We start from the raw sequence: 19,819 nt of genomic DNA, 5'->3' as shown, positions 1-19,819 counted from the left end.
ACAGCCACGTCCAACAGCCTGGTTGACCAGTCCAGCAACCAGGAAGCCTGGTCGGGGACCTGGCTGCGGGGATGTTGAGCCCTGAAATCATCGCAAGGTAACCAGCCTCACTTGTTATTCATGCAATGAAACTGAAAATGTATCAAATGTTTATATTACAGACATAGTACACAACTACTTTACCATCTCCATAATAGCTTTCTGTACACGATGTGACATCATGAGAGCCATGATGCCCACATTTAACATCAGAAACATAATGTAGATAATCCTTGTTGATGTAGACTCGAAGACAGTGGGACACAGACGGCAGCACAGGCGACATGATGAGGTCCCACACAAGCAACCAACCTACAATATGGTGAAATATTTTCAGAAACTTTAATTATTTTTATACTCAGCAATACAACAATCTATGCATATTAAATTATGGCATTTAAGATTTTCAAACTTCTGTGAATAGAGCAGAGTAAACAAATCACTGTATGTGTAGCGTTTCGGGCAATGTTCAATGTTCAACATTCAATATTGGATATTGGGGAGGATTACCCTCTGTGTCTTCCTGAGTTATTTCACCATGGAAAGGAAAATAATAAATAGTCTGACTGGTGGTAAGGCAAACGATGAGCCAGAAGACAGGAACCTGAACATCAATTTGGGCCCGAGAAGCCAAAAAGATGCTGCAATCAGTGGATGGAATGGGCCAGAAAAGATCAGGAAGGTGAATGAAACCGCTCATCAAGCCACCATAATAATAAAGATAATAATGAAAACAAAAAAAATAATAGTAAAAATAATAATATAAATAATAAAATAATAAAATAATAATTATAATAAAAACTAATAATAACAATAATTATAATAATTTTAATCATAATATACAAAAGAACATATTACATACATATTACCACATGCTTTCTATAAACAGACAACCTAGTTTGAACCTAATGATCTGCAGTTGTTCTAATACATTCCTTTGTTATTACCTGAATTGACCTGAATTTAGTTAAGGGCCACTAACACTAGTGGCCTCAATGAGGATAAGAAGCCAGCGGCTTGTCAAAGGTCTCCCCATTTGCCTTGATAATCTTTACCAGTTGGATTTTGAAATGTAATAATCTTGGCATTTACGACTTCGGCGTGTAAGCAGTTCCATGGGTTTATAACCCAATGAGTGAAAAAGCGTCTCCTGTTCTCAGCCCTACACTGTGGCTTGTTGAGCTTTAAACCATTGCTTCTTGTTTGTGTTACATTTTGCATCTTTTGAAGAAATTTTTTGGATCAACACTCACTAAACTGTTCAGTATTTTAAAAATTTCAATAAGATCTGCTCTGTCATGCCTGGTTTGCCATGTTGTTAGCCCTGTGGCCCTCAACCATTCCTGATACGCGAGATGATTTATCTCTGGAATGATTTTTGTTGCTCGATGTCGCACTTTCTTCAGAGCATCTTCAGAGCCCTTCTGAAGATGAGGTCTTCATGCTTGGATACAGTAATCCAAATGAGGCCATATTAGAGATTTATACAATTGAATCACTACCATCTTTTCGTTAAAGTCAAAGGTACGCTTGATTATTCCAAGGGTTTGGTTAGATTTTTTTTGACTGCTGCGGAGTGGAATTACTTAATAATAATAATAATGTTTATTCAGGTAAGGTACATACATACAAGAGATTTTACAAAATTTGATAGATTTATAGATAGAGCTAGTACATACAATGCCTAAAGCCACTATTACGCAAAGCGTTTCGGGCAGGAAAACTTGGTTATATAGAGCATAGAAATAAAGTTACGGATTATCCAATCTACCAAACACACCCCCTTAAGCTAGAATAATCGAACCTAACCCTATACACAGGCTTGGCAATTACAATACGAGCACTGTGGTATCGCCTGTCAAATCTGACAGTACTCCCTGCTCAGATGAATCACACAACCTCTAACCACACTCTACTCCCTACCTGCGCACGGCAGCACGACCTGCCTTCAATATACTCTTGCCCCCCGTGCATCCCTGTCATGGTCAGGCTTAAAAGCAGTGGACGTCGTTGGTAAATAGGTTAAAAACAGTCTTAAACGTTGTGGGAAACTAATCCCCGGTAAGGCAACTTGCACCACATTCTCTTTGTGAACGCTAGTTATATCCGGCTCGTATTCTCTACACCCACCCAACACTTCGTTTAAAATTAGCTTAATATATAAACTATAATGACTCAATATTCTAAAAAAATTAAAAACAAAATAAAATATGGAAAATATGCTGTAACTATAAGTGATAAATAAATATTAGTTCACTTATAACTTAGATTACTTAGCTCGGATGTAAAGGGATGTTTTTGTTATTGTTTGCTGAGGAAAAGTGTGCGGTCGTGTTTTTGGGAGGACTAAAAAATGGCAGAAGTAAGTCATATATTGAACTATATCATCAATCCGTTATTATAATCGCTTGCTTATATATCAGTCTTACACCTAGATTAGAAATATTACTTTTCAAGTGACTGAGATAACGACTAGGTGTTTGGGTATTAAGATACAAGTTTGGGATCAAATGGTCGAACCCTTGTTAGAATCTGACCAGGTTGTCAATTGGGTTAATCCATGTGTTGCATTTCCACAAAGGTCGCTCAAGTTAAAATCAGTGAACACCCCAAGAATATTGTTGAAAACATCTTGATAACTTATTAAATAAAAAATCCAAAGTTTTTTAATGTTAGGTTAGGTTAGGTTAGATTAGGTCAGGTCTGTGTTTTACTACTGCGTCATGGAGACTTTATATCTATGGGGAAATTTTGAACGTTAAAATCGGCGTTTGCCGAATTTAACTTGTGCTACCATTGTGGAAATGCAACACATAGGTTGACCCAATTGCTACTTGGGTCAGATTTCATTATGGTTCGGAAACTAAATATCTCAATCTTTCAATCTTTCTTGAGATGGGAGTTGATTTAGTTCAGGAATGATTTTTGTTGCCCGGTGTTGAACTTTCTCCAAAATGGATACATTATGTTTTTCTGAAGGTGAGGTCTGCATGCTTGGATTCAATAATCCAAGTGTGGCCCACTCTAGAGATTTATACAGTTGAATAACTACCTTCTTTTTCCTGAAATCAAAGTAACATCTGACTATTCCTAGGATTTGGTTGGCTTTTTTTACTGCAGCTCCTTGCAGCTCTTACTTGTTGTGCAACATTCAGTGATTTATGGATTCTGACTCCAAGGTCCTTTTCTTCATCAGTTTGCTGCAAGATAATGTTGATTTGGTAGTTGTGATGTGCAGTGTTATGCCCCATGTGCAAGGTTTTGCATGTTTTTTTTTTATTAAAAGGCTCTGCCAATCTTCCTACCACTTGAATAATTCATGTAAATCTCTTTGTAAGGCCTCAATATCATTTTCACTACCTATTTTACCATAAATAATTCATGTAAATCTCTTTGTAAGGCCTCAATATCATTTTCACTACCTATTTTACCATAAATCTTAGTGCCATCTGCAAATTTGATGATGTGGTTTGTAATATTCTAATCTGTCATTATATGGAAAAAAGAGGGTTGACTCCAAAATGAAACCTTGCTGTACCCCATTCACCACTTTTCTCATTGCTTTCATATGTAATGAGATGGTTAAATCATATAAAATTCCAGACTGGAATTTGCTTGCAAATAAGATTGTATAATCACCATATTGTAATATATAAATGTTATTTTATTGTACAATATTGTAATTATATCTAAGGTTTAAGTGCCAGATGACCAATGTAAAAAAGAAATGTTATGCAGAGTATTAACACACAATTTACTTTTAGAATTCATCAATTTTATACTGTATATATATTGTACTATTACTTCAGGTAGCTACAAGCTCTAGCAGTTCCAACAAGACGGACAAAATTGCTGACTTCAAAGCACGTCTCGCCAAGCTGCATAGCAAAAGGGTATGTTCATTCTTTGTTAACCCATGGACTGTGGGACCCATATTATATTTTTGAAGATGAAGGAAGAACCCTGGACTGTGGGACCCATATTATATTTTTGAAGATGAAGGAAGAACCCTGGACTGTGGGACCCATATTATATTTTTGAAGGTGAAGGAAGAACCCTGGACTGTGGGACCCATATTATATTTTTGAAGGTGAAGGAAGAACCCAATTAAGTGTAATTGTATTAAAATCAAATTTTTGAATGCATCCTGTATCCGTCATCATGTATTTTGGGTCTTCCCTTCATGTTCATTCAGGCTTTTATGGTATTATAAAAAGTTTCTCCGTTATGTTTTTGTTACAGAATTACAGTGACTGCATGAATTGTAATATTTTTAATTTTACCATGTGGCAGGTAGCATGGAACAGTCAGGCTATGAAAAAGTTTCCACTCCTGTCAGTAGATAGCTTTCAAGCTCGTGTAAGCTATTCTACTGAAACACTAATTAGTTTCTTTGTTACTGTATACAAATACTGCAGGTATACAGTATTGTACTGGACATTGTTAAATTGTTAAAAAATGCAAAGTTTGTCAAGATGTAAACCAGTGTTTGTTATTATTATTTTGTTAAACAAAAATCAGTTTCTTTGTTTGGAATACAGTACTGTACAATTACAGTACAGTAATTGTAAAAATTAAAAAAAGAAATACAGTACACACATTGTCAATACTGTATGTAAACCAGTGTTGTTGTTATTTAATTAATACTGTACTGTAATTAGGAAGTATTATTGACATTTCTAATACAGTACTAATACAAACAAAACCTGACAAACCCATAAAGAAAGTGAGCACAAAATCATGATCCCGTCACATTGAGGGAAATGCCAGAACCAGAAGCCACAAACGGCCAGGTATGGCTTCGTAAGGAAAGTGAGTTGTCTGGGGGTGGGGGGTGGGAGGAGAAACAAGGTAAACAAACCTCCCTGAAACACATGAACTGGATCTTTGACACTGAAACAACCATTGATCAGAACAGCCAGATATACTATATCTGGTAAATACTGGTTCAGTAACAGGGTTGTTGATTTGTGGAACCAATTGCCGCGTAACATTGTGGAGGTGGGGTCCCTCGATTGTTTCAAGCACGGGTTGGACAAGTATATGAGTGGGATTGGGTGGTTATAGAATAGGAGCTGCCTCGTATGGGCCAATAGGCCTTCTGCAGTTACCTTTGTTCTTATGTTCTTATGTTATGTTCTTATGATATGAGAGAATGTATACATTATATGGTTACTAAGCACTAAACCCCATCACCTAGAGACAAGATGGGAGGCATGGAACATCAATTACTTTCCTAAGTGTAGAGAGATCAGTGACTTTACCCTAGTCTGTATAAATTCACCACTTTACCTTTCATTTATGTTAGCTCTCCCAGCATTTTAACTCCTATTTATCTTCCTTGTAACTCCATCATCTCTCCCTATGTCCAAATTATTATGCATATTCTGTTAGTCAGTACTGCCTGTCTTGCTCTTTCCTGTATCGGATGTATAGTTAATTTCAAGCAATACAGTATATCTTTTTAGTGCCTAAGGTGTAATTTATAGTTGATAAAAGTCTATATAAATACTTGTATTGTTGTAAATACTTTTGTAGAAGCTGTGTTGATGAATATTTTTACTTTATTTAATTGTCACTTATGAGAGAGTATTTAAAGCTATTGATTCTTTGATAAGATAAAGTGATTATAACATTTTATTTTTGTTCTAGAATGAAGCTGCAGTTCTAAACCATAAAGAAGTTGTGGAAGAAGACCGAGTTAAGCAAATGCCAAAAAATTATGCAAAGAAGCGTGAAAGACTAGAAGCTGAATTTAAAGAAGATCAGCGAAGAGAGGCTGTTTTAGCAGAGGTAAGACACTAACATGATTTCTTTTTCTTTCTTTCAACCTTCAATTAAATGTTTTAGGGCAAAATTGATCCTGAAAAGGAGAGCCTTGAAGTGGTGTGAGGCATGACAGACCTGAAACTCAAGTCAAACCTTGAATCTCAGGTGAACAGGGATACAGGCATACCTCAGTTTAAGAGTTTAATTGGTTCCTGGAGACGCCTCGTATTCCGAAAACTCGCATTCCGAAGCTAATTTCCCCATAAGAAATAAAGGGAAATGAATTAATCCGTTCCTCACTACCCCAAAAACCCCACATCAAACTAAATTTTTATACCTAATTCATCTAAATAAACCTACAAAACTATGTTCAAGTTATTACTTACCATGCTGTTGAATGCTGTAGGCGTATGGAAGATGGTGAGGAGGTGGGAGGAAGAGAGGAGTTACTGTTTGGAAGGGGAGTCCCCTTCCATTATCACATCAGGCAGTGAGGACTTCACTGGTATGCACACTCTGGCACATTTTGCCTGCATACAACTAGGATTTGCTTGTTTTACTAAGAATTTATCTAATGACACTTGTTTTTCCCTACATTTTAACACTTGTCTGTAGTAAGACATCACATTATCATTTAAAAGGTCAATGCAACGGCCTGCTACAGCTTTATCTGGGTGAGTTTTTTCAACAAAACTTTGCAGTTCTTCCCATACTTCACATATTTTCTTAATCAAGAAGGGACATCCTCTACTGCCTCTACTCACAGCTATTTTCTTAGGTTGAACCTTACCAATGGCTTTCTTGAGACCCATGGGAAGATATATAATGACAACTTTTATGCTCAAATGGCCAAAAAACCGATAAAAAACTGTAAATCCTTGTGAAGAATTCAGGTGGGATAGTCACTGGACACGAGACACTGGTAAACTGAGGCGCGATCGCCATGCCACCACGCGCCAGTCGGCCTGTACACGTATCAACAAACTCGCATCCCGAGGTAACTCTCGCCTTCCGAGACATATTTTTGGAGTAAATCCTGCTCGTCTTCCGAAAAACTCGCATACAGGGACACTCGCATTCCGAGGTACCACTGTACTGTATAATGTAGTGTAGTAAGTGTTCTGGAGATATAGGGAATGGAGCCAAGACTATTTCAACCACGAACTGACAAACCACAGTCACAGCAGTCATCTGGAATGGAGGATAAGGGGATGTAAACACTGTGCTTCAACAGGTTGTGGATCTATCAGAGCCAGTGTGTTTTTTTTGGCCAACAGGAACTGAATTTACCTGAATGGGTCACTAACACTTTAGTGGCCTAGATAAGCAAAGGAAGCTGTCCCCTGCCCAACATTTTGCAAATACAGGTATGAATGTAGAGTTGTGGAGTGGATGGCTGTGAAGGGGGACACCTGTGGGGGACTAGAGTTCACTGAAGATTTTGGATAACAACTTGATACATCTGGGCATCCTTGTTCCAAGCTTGCCAGAAGGGCTCAACACTCTAGTTCTGCCTATACTCTAGTTCTAGTTGAGTCTATGCTTTCCCGCTGCTGTAATCACTTTGGTAATTACACCAGCAGGGAATACATAGACTCGACTAGAACTAGAGTATAGGCAGAACTAGTGTATATGAAAAGCCCCTGGAGGCTCGTGGAACCAGACAGACAAATCCTGAGGCAAAGCCCAAGACAAAAACAAAAAGCCATCTACAACCTCTTATAAACACCCTGCTATAGTGTGCTATTCAATAAGTTTCTTTGGAGGAAGTGAATGTTTAACATATAGTATTTAGACTGACAGCTTACTTGAAGAACTTTGCATCTATTCAGATGAAGCAGAGGTAGTGTTGCTGTAGATGTTTTGATTAGTTTAACAGTGCTCATTATACATAATGCTTCAGTGTGTAGTTTGTAAGATATAGTGAATTGACAGGTGTCATATATATCATTGTACATTATTTTTCTTTTTATATTCTGTAGTACTCTTCTATTTCTCTCAAATTTTTTAAAGAATAAATCTCTTGACAAATTTACAGAATTTAAAGGTATACATTTGATAAAGTATATATAAGCAGAATCACAGCTTGAAAATTGCATTGTTGTTTCTTTCTAGGGTAAAGACTATGACCGTCTGAGAATGCTGGAAGTGGGAGCAGATGAAGCAGAGCGCTGGGAGAGGAGAAAGAAGAAGAAGAACCCAGATCAAGGTTTTTCTACTTACGAAGATGCCACAATCAGGTAAAGACGCATTTTGCTTTAACTTTCTCACTATAACTCATAGCTAAGCTTGAATAGGAGAAGAAAGTAGTTCAATGCAGTATGCAAGTTTTTCCAAATGCTTTGACAAAAATAGTTTCAATATCCTGAAACCTTCTACCAAATGTTGGGGAGATTATTGTTAATGATGGCATTTATAGTGATATTCTGTGTCTTAGGAACACTTATTGCCTAATATTAGTTACCTGGACCATATTTTCTATTGGAAAATGAAGACTCAAGAACTTTTGATTTTAATTTTCGTTATTTTTCCATGGAACATGGTGCTTAGGAGTGCATGCAGTAGATTTTTTATTAAGAAAAGCAGCTGGTGTAAGAATAAAACAGTATTGGGAATGTTTATAGCAGTGTGGAAATATATGAGAGATGTCAGGAGTCATAATTAGTAGGGATCTAAAGCTAAGAAATCAATGTATAGGGTGAAATAAGAGATTCATATGGTAGAAGTAGATGACCAGTATCTTGGAAGGAAAGAATTAACAGTATTATTGTGTAATGATAGAGCTTTTTTTTGAGAACCTCTTGCCACTCCTTGATGGGGTGCACAAGAAGAGCAAGGCTTCAGGGTTATAGATAAATTTATTTTTAATTCACATGCTCTCTGTTTCCTGACATTAATTCTGCTCTTCCTGCTAACCTTTTTTTTTTTCATTGTTGGTCATTACTGTCCTGAATCTGGTATGGACTTAATTTCTTGGTTATTTTATGGTAAAAACACTTTGTATCTTTCCTGACATCATGAAGCATCTGTGAATGGTACTTTTGGACAGTAGCTGATCTGTTCTCTTTCTTCTGCTAGGCCTGCATAATTGTGCAAGCATTTGTTTGTCATATTAACAAAAACGTTATTAAGGCAACATATTTGTGTTTAAACAGGCAATACAACCGTCTTGTTAAAAATAAGAAAACTAACATGGAAGAGTACGAGAGAGAGAAGCAGGCTGTTGGAGAAGCTGCATTTTATGGAGAAGACAACACAATTGCCATTGGTCTTCACAAAGATTCTGCTTCAGCAATTGATAACATGGTGGAAGATCTGGAGAAGCAGTAAGTTTTCTTTCCTGCCAGTCGGTTCATACATGTAATACAGTACTATTTTGCACATCCCAAACTCTCATATAATAACAAATATGTCAACACTATTACTAGATGTACCCAGCAGGGCTACATTGTTTTCCTTTTCTGAATTGCTGATGCATTACTAAAATGGTATCTAACATTTATTTTTGTGCATTGTTCTGTTTTTTTTTTTTTGTTAATGTACTTTATACTGTATATCACTTGGTCTAAGCATTAATATGGCTGTGCTTTTCTTCTATTCAGGATTGCTAAGCGAGAGAAGTATTCGCGTCGTCGCATATATGATGATGATGCCGACATCAACTTTATCAATGAGCGCAATATGAAATTCAACAAAAAATTGGAACGCTTCTATGGTAACTACACAGAAGAAATCAAACAAAATCTGGAAAGAGGAACAGCTGTGTAAACGTCTGCAGTGTTCTTTTAGGATACAAGTGTATGTTGGAAGCTTTTTAAGAGCTGCCTACAGTACAAAGTAGAAAAATTATTTTTTTTTTGTCTTGCAACCCTAAAAAGCAGTGTTTTTCCTCTTCATAGCAGTGTAAATATCAATTTAGACACATCATTCATGTAATTATTCATCAGGTGACTTAATTAAAAATATTCCCATACTGTACTATGTATGTAGGCGATGAGTCACAATACAATGGCTGAAGTATGTTAACCAATCCACACACTAGAAAATGATGGGACGACGACGTTTCGGTCCATCCTGGACCATTCTCAAGTTGATTGTGAATGGTCCAGGCTGGACTGAAACGTCGTCGTCCCTTCACTTTCTAGTGTGTGTGGATTGGTCAACTGTACTATGTACAATATCTGCTGTTGCAGTACAGTGGTGTATTGTATTTAGGTGTGTGAAATTAGGAGTAAGGCTCTTCCTTTTCTCCTACCTTCAAAATTTTCAAATTCACTCAAATTTGCTCTCTTCCCAGTTATTTAACATGTAGATGTTCCACATTTCTATGATATTTTAATTCCTTACTCTATTCTAACATCACATATGCTCTACAGATTATCCATTTCTACAGATTTAATCGCTACATAGCCTTCCCGGCTTGGTGCCTTCTTTGATAATTTCTTACAACTTTAATTCTTGCTCCCTTTCTTTTATATCTTGCTATTGTCTTGCATACTTGAACTTGAACGAAGGCTTTCATTGCATCAACCACTTTCCTTTTCTGACTGACCCCTGCTCTCAACTTTAATTGCACAAATTCTATTGTATCAGTCACACATCGCAGGTGTTTAAACTGATCAATCACCTCAAAGTTTACTATTAGTATTTACTGTATTGTACCCACAGGATATCCTTTTCTCTCCACCACTATACCTTTTGTACCTATTTCACTTTGTGTCATCCTTCTTTCACACACTGATACAATTTTCAGCCAATCTACAAAACTGTTTTTATTTTAATTCTGTTTAGAGGACTGTCATCTCCATACATCAAATGTGACACTCGTATTATTTACATTAGGCTTATATACTAGGTTTAAACACCTTGCTAGCATTCTTAACTTTGCCTTCCTCATGACCCAATCAGTGTATATACTAAATAACCATGGTAACATCACACACTGCTGATGTACAACTACAATATTATCAACCCAGTCACACTTAACACCATTAACTCTTAAACATGCTATACTACCCATACACGTACCATTTGTAATTTCTCTCTTGCTCTATTTTAAGAGTTATGATTTTTTGGCATCATTAGTTGTGGTTGTGAAGATGTAAATTATTTCATTAATAGGTTAAGGATGGTCTTTGTGGAGAGAGAGAGCAGTAAATAGAATAAATTATGTGGGGTGGGGAGGGGGAAGATTCTAGTGACAGATGTGCATGATGTTCCCAATAGGTGGAGATAATACTTAACAAAAAAAAAAAAAAAGTCTTAATAGTTACAAATGGTGAAGTAGAGGCAATAAGGCTGTAACATGTTTTGGAAAGAGCGGAGGGGGTTGAAAGAAAACTGAAATAAAAGGGCAAGAGGGAAATTAGAAAAGTTAGGTATAGGGTATAGAGTAAAAATGCTCCTGGTATATAATAACTATAGATATGGTGAATTATGGGGAGAGGTGATGGACATAATTTTAAATACAATATATGTAGTATGGCAAGGTGCCAGAGTGATTGGACAAACTGTATGGTCCATGTATGTGAGGTAATAGTGATGAATGTGGAAACTATAGTGGGATTAGTATATTGTACTTAATATCCCAGGAAAATTGTATACAAGAGTTCAAATTGAGAGACTAAGAAAGATAACAGAACGTAGAATATTTAAGGAACAGGATAGATTTAGAAAGTGGAGGGGCTCGGATATCTACAAAGAATGATTTTTTCAAGAATCTAGCAAAGGAGGGGTAAAGATGTGTCCTGCTGTATAGTCTTTGTTTTATTGCATGGATAATTGTAACAAGCCAGTTGTGGTACTGGTATCTGAGCATATCACATTTTACCCTTAATGCACCTCTACAGGGGTCCACCCCTATGTTTTACAATAGTTCATAACGAGCCATCATGTGGCCATTGACGAGTCACTCCTGTCCTACATGTATGGCCTGCATGACCACTGGTGGGTCATACACGTACAGTATTTGTTTTCAGTAAATACTGTACGTGACTTTGTGTCACGCTTATACAGTATCAACTGAGTCTGTGGATGTATTAGTAATATCCCTGGTGCATTAGTAATTTGGCTGGGCCAGTCTGTTTTGATATGCAACATGGTAGATTTTATTAGATAAAAAATAATTTTGTATGCTTGTAATTTATTTACTTGCAAACTAAAGCCATAAATATTAAATGTATTTATTTCATGAAAGAAATATTATTTTAAACATTATAAAAAATATTAATTTAGCTTACAAACTAAACAAATAAAAACTGTATACTGTACTTATAATTAGTACTGTACTGTTTTCCCTTATTCTCCTTTTGAAAACATACAAAACACATTAAGTTATAGTTTACAAATAGTATTAACTTTTTTAGAAAATGTGTGTGTACCTCCTCCCTGGACAAATGCATTTAACAAATGGTTGCATTGTTTATGGGATAAACCTCTTTCTACTTCCTTAAAAAAACGTCTGAAGTTGATGGTGAAGGTGTTGAAACTGGACTCGTTACTAAGACAGGTGTTTCTCTGTGAAGTAGACCACTTACAAATTTTTCTTTAAATTTTCTTATGTTCATTCTGTTTGTTATTTGCTTTATTGTATAAATGATGAATGTTTAATATAGTTGTAGCCATAAGTAACTGTCATTTTAGTGTAAATTTTATCTGGAACGAATAAAAAATTTAACAAAAAGAAATACTGCATGTCCCAAAAGGTTGGCAAGTAGTGTGTCTGCAAGTAAAATAACTTACTGGGACCACATGACCACCAGTGTGACACACTGAAAAAAATTACAATTGTACAATTGAAAAATTAGATAAATCAAGTAACTGATGACAGAAATGGGTGGTACAGTATTCTAAGGTTAGGTAATTAAAAGGAGAAGGTGTAGAACAAGTATGACTAGGCAGACAATGAGTCACAATAACGAGGATGAAGATATGGTGACCAAACCACACACCAGAAGCTGAGGAGACGCCAACATTTCGGTTTATCCTGGACCCTTATCAAGTCGGTTGTCTTTGACTTGATAATGGTCCACAATGGACTTGATAATGGTCCAGAATGGACCGAAATGTTGTCGCCTCCTCATCTTTTGGTGTGTGGTTTGGTCATCAAAGTATGACTAGGGTTGTTGAAATTACCAAATCAAAGTATGGAAGAGATCTAGGTGTCGTGATTAGTTGGGATCTTGTGGCCAATTTTTTTTTTTTTTATAAATGTATAAAATAAGGCAGTATAATACCCGTTGTGCAACAGGCAGCCTGTACTTAAACTTATCAAGGTCCTCATGAGATAACTACCGACCCCTTTTCAGAATGCAACCCACAACACTTTTCAAACTCCCTGGTATCAGCCCAGTAGGCACAATATTCAAAAGTAAAATTAATTCAACATTGAATTAACATTATCAATGTGGATTTAACATTGAATTAATGTTACTCCTGGATATTATGCCCACTAAGTATTTACTACTAGGCAAACAAAGGCATCAATTGAAAGGAAATGTGGCCAATTATTTGTCTTATATTGGAAGTGAACCCGGCTTCATAAGTTGTAAGCTGAGGATGTAGCCCCTTTGCTTCAGGGCTTGTATAATACAGTACTTTACTAGAATTTGTAATAAATGTTAGTAATAATACATATAATTTTATTTTATAGGCCAATAGGCCTTCTAAGATTTTTCTCAGTTCTTATGAGCACTATCTACAAATTGAAAGCAACATCACACAGTTCATGTACACAGATGGTGCTCTAAATTTAGTGGTGGTAAGGCTGAAGGAACTGGAAGGTACTGAAAAAAGTGGAAAGCAGGGAGCAGAGATGCTGCAAAAGAAATCATGACATGATTATTGTATCTAAGCATGGAGACTTCATCGTCAGAACGACATGGTTGTGTTGGGAGAAAGTTCAACACCGAGCAACAAAAATCATTCAAGAATTAAATCAACTTTCATGCCAGGAATGGTTAAGGGCCACAGGGTTAACAATACTGCAAACCAGACATGACAGGACTGGTTATCATCGAAACTTTTTAAATACATGTACTGAAGAATTTGGAAGACTACAAAGGTGTATTTATCCAGATTGTAATGACAAAGCAAGAGAGAGAGAGAGAGAGCTGCAGTTGCAGAAAAAGAGGCACAATGTGGGAGTGGGAATGGTGAACCAAATTCCTCCAGCTCAATTAACTACAACAGTAGCATAAATCATCCCTTGCTCCTACATCATGCTCATGCATTCAGCTACACCATTACTCTATTACCCATTCCTTACCTTTCCACTCTTTCCCTACCTTTTCCTTACCCTCTCAAACCTTCCCAAAATTCCCTTACACAGTAGTAACTTTCCCAATTCCACTTCCTCCATCTCCTTTTCAAACTACTTCAATTCCCACACCATCTACTCCCCACACTGAGAAATCACCCACATCACAGAGCCAAAGGATGAGAGTACAATAATTGCAACTAAGAATCCAGAGAAAGAAGTGAACTATAAAGTCATGTACACCAACACTGATGGAATTAGACAGCAACTGAGCTCAAATAATGGACATATGAGGAACACCTCATATGTTCATTATGCATGTAATTACATATGGATGTAATTGCACTTAGACACGAAACTGTCAGGAGCCATAACTAATAAGGATAGATTAACAAATTACTGTAGTGTAAGAAGAGCAGAGCAAAGAATATAATACCTAATCTTTGGGAGTATTTACCCAGGGGATCAATAATATTCTAGTGGCCTCAACAAGAACAGGAAGCCTGTGGCTTGTCAAAGGTTCCCCCCCCCCCACCATTTGTCCTGATGATTTTTTCTACCTCTATTTTAAAACCACAGTTTTGTGATTTACGGCTGCTTCGGGTAGGCGGTTCCATGGATTTACTGTATAACCTTGTCAGTCCTACATTGTACCTTGTTGAGCTTGAAAACCATTGTTCCTTGTTTGTGTTACATCTGACATTGTGAAAAAATTGTCCGGATCAGCATTCTCCAATTTAAGGATAAATAATTAATATAATTATTAATTATGTGTTCGCTATTACATATATAAGTTTCGATAAGATCCACTCTGTCATGTCAGATGAAATTCAAAATCCAGTTCGATAAAATCATCAGGACAAATGGGGAGGCCTCTCACGTCCTATCCTCGTCGAGGCCACTAGAGAGAGAAAAAGAGAGGACGGCCCACAGGTAAATTCAGGTAAAAATATAAAATACAGCTCATTGGAGAAGTTTGAACACCGCGCGCCCGTACTGCGAGCCTAACAAAGGAGCATTGCACTGCGACCCTTGTGTGTTAGGCTCTCGTATATCAACACAAGATGTGTTCCAGCACATCATATTAACACAGGCATAGATATTTAGCATCTTGGAGCCGTGTCAACTCGAGGAGAGAGCTGTGAAGGAGAATATTAACCATTGTTGTGGTGGAGGAGACGTCGCTCTCATGTCTGCCTCACACAGTGTTGCCGGGGCCGCCTCAACACATATTTAACTCTAATTACCTTAACCTAGGACCTCTTGACGGGAATATTTGCGCGCTCTGCTGTAAAACCTGACGAACGGTCACTCTCTGTGAGGAGACACTGATAGATTACTTTGGGAAGCACGCGGAGGAAAGCAGTCAGTAGGAAACGAGGCTCGAGTAAGTTGTTGCAATAGGAGACTGTAGTGTATTCTTGCAACATCTCTCATCACAACAAGTTTACCTTTCAACTCATCATCTAGAAGAGAGTGTGATGCATATCTTGGACCTCGCTGACAGGTTGGTACAAGCTGTTCTGGCTGTTAGAGTGAATGGTTTGGAGTTGCCATAAGGAGTCTAGTAGACTCAGGAATCTGTACATCAGTTGATTGACAGTTGAGAGGCGGGACCAAAGAGCCAGAGCTCAACCCCCGCAAGCACAACTAGGTGACTAGGTGAGGTGAGTACAGACAGATTTCACTCGGAATATTTAAGTTCTTTTACGTTTCGATGAGAAGTACACGACCCAATGGAGCTTTAACCCGAATTTTAAATTACTTTATAATTATAAAGGCCTGATGCCTGATGAGAGCCATGTGTAGCGAAGCACGTACAACTGAAGGATTATGGAAGTGGCTGCTGGCATTGCTTCACCTGAATTTACCTGAGGAACCACCTTTTAGTGGCCTCGACGAGGACACGAAGCCAGCAGCTTGTTTAAGGAACCATTTGTCCTGATGACTTTATTGAGTTTCATTTTTTAAATAAAACATCATTTTGGCATTTATGGCTTTGGCGGGTAGGTGGAATTTATAAAAAGCATCACCTGTTTTCTGTCCTACATTGTGGAAGGTTGAGCTGGAATCCATTGCTCCTTGTTTTTTTTTTTTTGAGATATATACAAGAGTTGTTACATTCTTGTACAACCGCTATTATGCGTAGCGTTTCGGGCAAGTCCCTGGAATACGATCCCCGCCGCGAAGAATCGTTTTTACAACCAAGTACTCATTTTACTGTTGAGTTAAACAGAGGCTACAGTTAAGGATTTGTGCCCAGTAAATCCTCCCCGGCCAGGATACGAACCCAGGACAAAGCGCTCGCGGAACGCCAGGCACGTCTTACCACTGCACCACGGAGACTGATAAAATTGACTGATTGTTTGTGTTACTTCTGACCTTTTAAAAAAGCAGTCTGGGTCAGCATCCTCTAAATTGTTCGGCATTTTAAAATGTTTCGATGAGATCAGCCCTGTCATGTGTGGTTTCCAGCGGTGTTAGTCGTGTGGTCCTCAACCGTTCCTGGTGTGAAAGTCGACTTGGTTCAGAAATGAATCTAGTCACTCTGGTGTTGAACTTTCTCCAAAGCCGATACAGTACGTCTTTTTTGAAGATGAGGTCAGGTCTCCATGTTTGGATACAATAATCCAAGAGATTGCACTAAAGATTTACACATCTTCTTTGCCTTGCAGTCAAAATTTCATTTGATTATTCTTAGGATTTGGTTTGTGTACTTAAATGCAGCTCCCACCGACACTGTATGTGGGTGAGCAGTGTAATTACCTAAGATACTGGATTTTTGCTCGTGTAAAAAATATAAAAGAGGCAAAAATTGGTGACCTGCATCACATGGTGCAATGCAGGTCACCCTTGGTATGTATGGTAACATTTATCTTCTACCCTCCCATTTTTGACTGATGGAAATGTGCATGTAAGAATACCATTGAGAAGGGATGGGGAGGAAAGAGTAGAGGTAAAAAAAAAAAAAAAAAAAAAAAAAAATAATAGAGATAATGTACTCACCTAGATTTACTCGCCTAGTTCTTGCGGGGCTTGAGCTCGGGCTCATTGGTCTCACCTCTCAACTGTCAATCAACTGGTGTACAGATTCCTGAGCCTACTGGGCTCTATCATATCTACATTTGAAACTGTGAATGGAGTCTGCCTCCACCACATCACTGCCTAATACATTCCATCTGTTAACTACTGATACTGAAAAAGTTCTTTCTAACATCCCTGTGGCTCATTTGGGTGAGTGTTGTGGAAGGGGTGAGAACAAGGTGACGTGACTAAAGTATGAGGAAAGTTTGTAGATGTGTGACTATTCAACTTCATATATACAGTACAGTATTTAACCTAACCCAGAAGGTAATTGGAATCAACTATGTCATGGTAATATTTTAATATCTTTGTCATTTAATTAAAAATAAATAATACACAATATTTATGCCTTTGCCTATTAGTGTGATTCTTACTGTGATGATGATAATGTAGTGAAATTTAGAGGAGACCCCAGAGAATTTGTGTACACGTGTTTAAAATTCAAAACTTACCATAAACTGATAAGTGTTGACCAGACCACACACTAAAAGTTGAAGGGACGACGACGTTTCGGTCCGTCCTGGACCATTCTCAAGTCGATTGTCGACCACAATTGACTTGAGAATGGTCCAGGATGGACTGAAACGTCGTCGTCCCTTCAACTTTTAGTGTGTGGTCTGGTCAACATACTTCAGCCACGTTATTGTGACTCATCGCCTGCATAAACTGATAAGGTTTCTTTTTCCTTTCAGATCAAACCATTTGGAGTATTTTCCAAGGCATATGTTAGTGATCAGCCAAGGGTTTGAAAGAACAGTATTACCGCCGTTACCATTATTAGTGTGTAAATGAATATTTAATGAGTGATATTTGGCTCGGTGTTAATCTTGGTGTTTTCTCATACATGGGCAACCTTTCCTAGTGACAAATTCCTTTACAGTACAAAGAAAAAATTAAGTGCACAATATAAAAAGTGTGTTTTTAAAAATAACAAGGGAGGAACGATGGCAGACCATGAGAAGGATGTCCCACTGCCTCCGTCGCCAGGAATGGAAGAGAAGCTGGAGAGTCCACAAAAGGAACCTCTCAGGGAAAACTTCGTCATATTAAAGGTGCTAAATGCTTGAAGTTTGATTATATTATATATGTTTTGTTGTATTTGTTTGATATAACCTTATTCTTTTATTTTATTTATCTCAAAGATATTTGCACATTTTTCTTTCATATATGCAGAACTAATGTACTGTTACTTCATTAAAGATCCCTATATCTTTAATAGTTTTTATCAGTCAAATACTGTATGTTTTTATTGTTCTTAAGCAATAATTATTTGAGCTCTCATTTTGCTGCTGCTGTGAGTAAGACCGTATAGTACTATGCTCATGAATAGGGTCGTGTGAAACACTTGAAACAACTTGGTGATCCCACGTCTATTATGTTTATTGTGCACCCCATGCTCATCCTGTGAGTGGTAGTGTGAAAGGAGCTCCAGAGGCCACACAAAGTCTTAATCAGGGCCTCAGTGGGTGTTATTTGATTTTTTTTTTGTTAAAATAATTCTGTATACCTTTCATGCCTTGATTTATCATCATCCTGTCCAGTGCAACCAAAAAGTATATTACCTTTGGGAGCATCCAAGTGTATTGCTCAAACAGGAGGTTTTCATAATCGCTCAAAGCCTTGTTTTTATATCTATACCATTTGATATAGAATAAGGTTGATTTAAACATTCTATGATTCCACAGAATATGTTGATTAGTCCGGATGATACTGTGTTCGATCAACTACGATCACATCTTCAAGAAAAAATTTGTGATGGAAATGGAGAGACACTGTTTGAGGTGGGAGTTGGTGCAGGTTAGTTTATCAGAATACAGCAGTCTGTGTTGTCATTTTAATATATAGTACTCGAGGAATAATTTTCAAGTTTATTATGTTTATGGCTCCTATCTACTTTATTAATTAAAATCTAAATTTTGATAGTTATAGAAATCTTAGTTATAGAGTACTGTACTGTATTGTTAGTGGTCATTATTGGCAACTAACTGATGCAGTTAAAAGTGTAGCAACTTTAACTTGCTATCCGTTTTGCTGAAATTGTTGACTACTTGTATTAATAAAGTGATCCTTCCCTTAATAAAGTGGTTCCCTCCCTGATAAAATGATGGCCATCATGTCTGAGGCATCACCATCCATTCACTGACGCTCATATTAAGAATCATTGACACCATGCTAGGACTTTTATGGACCTAGAAGAGTCTAGTGATGATTAGGAATCTATTACAAATAGTTACGAATAAGATGTCATCAATATTTCTTCACTTCACTACAGAAAAATGAAAATTAATAGAATTTTCGTCTTTTTTTTTTTCCCCCCAACATCAGTAGGCAATGTTTCATGGCATAAATTGGATTTTTTCGTGCACACCAGGATATCTACCTAATTTTACCTATGCAGTTAGGGGGTTAAGGGTGCTGTCACCCAAAGTGTCCCCTCACCTTGTACAAAGAGCCAGATTCTGGTCGTGGTTCCTGGTAGGCAAGGGTGGGTTTCAGAGCCTGGTACATCTCCCCAAGTCTTGGCTGGAGCATTGATTATCTCTAAGAGTTATGTTGCGATCTACCAGAAAAGTGTGTTTCATTTCATTCAAAGTTTGATTTTAGGCTCAGATGGTTGACCACCAGTGAGCGGCTGAAAACCGCTGATCTTACCCTGTATTTTGTGCAGCC

General features: G+C 37.4%; 3 protein-coding genes across 7 annotated transcripts in view; 2 read left to right on the top strand and 1 right to left on the bottom strand.

The window, feature by feature from the left end:
* Window positions 1-15,433, bottom strand: part of LOC123774555 (probable serine incorporator) — a 36,360-nt gene extending 20,927 nt beyond the window's left edge. For 3 of the 4 annotated variants that reach the window (XM_045768915.2, XM_045768913.2, XM_069304051.1), the window contains exons 1-2: window positions 1,963-2,163; window positions 184-351 (exon numbers count right to left, since the gene is read on the bottom strand). In XM_045768915.2, coding sequence (XP_045624871.2) covers window positions 184-351; window positions 1,963-2,022 — 228 coding nt within the window. In that variant the 5' untranslated portion in view covers window positions 2,023-2,163. Of the gene's footprint in view, window positions 1-183; window positions 352-1,962; window positions 2,164-15,312 lie in introns of those variants that run through there. The other variant, XM_045768914.2, reaches the window with a different exon arrangement.
* LOC123774556 (pre-mRNA-splicing factor syf2) lies at window positions 2,260-12,494 on the top strand. 2 transcript variants are annotated; one of them, XM_045768916.2, is made up of 6 exons: window positions 2,260-2,401; window positions 3,849-3,932; window positions 5,692-5,832; window positions 7,924-8,048; window positions 8,964-9,134; window positions 9,411-12,494. In XM_045768916.2, exons 1-6 carry the CDS (start codon window positions 2,393-2,395, stop codon window positions 9,574-9,576), a joined length of 696 nt encoding a protein of 231 aa, XP_045624872.1. In that variant the 5' UTR covers window positions 2,260-2,392; the 3' UTR covers window positions 9,577-12,494. The 2 variants fall into 2 exon arrangements, with proteins under 2 accessions (XP_045624872.1, XP_045624873.1); XM_045768917.2 differs by lacking the exon at window positions 3,849-3,932 and having other exon boundaries at window positions 2,292-2,401.
* Window positions 15,434-15,585: 152 nt separating the features above from the next.
* Window positions 15,586-19,819, top strand: part of GTPBP1 (GTP-binding protein 1) — a 33,281-nt gene continuing 29,047 nt past the window's right edge. Inside the window, 3 exon segments of the mRNA XM_045768907.2 lie at window positions 15,586-15,732; window positions 17,842-18,201; window positions 18,835-18,946. Coding sequence (XP_045624863.1) covers window positions 18,094-18,201; window positions 18,835-18,946 — 220 coding nt within the window. The 5' untranslated portion in view covers window positions 15,586-15,732; window positions 17,842-18,093.

The sequence above is a fragment of the Procambarus clarkii genome, chromosome 51 (assembly GCF_040958095.1).
Source record: "Procambarus clarkii isolate CNS0578487 chromosome 51, FALCON_Pclarkii_2.0, whole genome shotgun sequence".
Taxonomy (NCBI): Eukaryota; Metazoa; Arthropoda; class Malacostraca; order Decapoda; family Cambaridae; genus Procambarus; species Procambarus clarkii.
Note: the sequence above shows the minus strand (reverse complement) of the source record. Positions and strands in the feature narration are given on the sequence as shown.

Coding starts and splice junctions, on each gene's coding strand:
- LOC123774556 (XM_045768916.2), top strand. Junction 3,933..5,691: donor CCAAGCTGCATAGCAAAAGG/GTATGTTCATTC, acceptor TTTTTGTTCTAG/AATGAAGCTGCAGTTCTAAA. Junction 9,135..9,410: donor GTGGAAGATCTGGAGAAGCA/GTAAGTTTTCTT, acceptor TCTTCTATTCAG/GATTGCTAAGCGAGAGAAGT.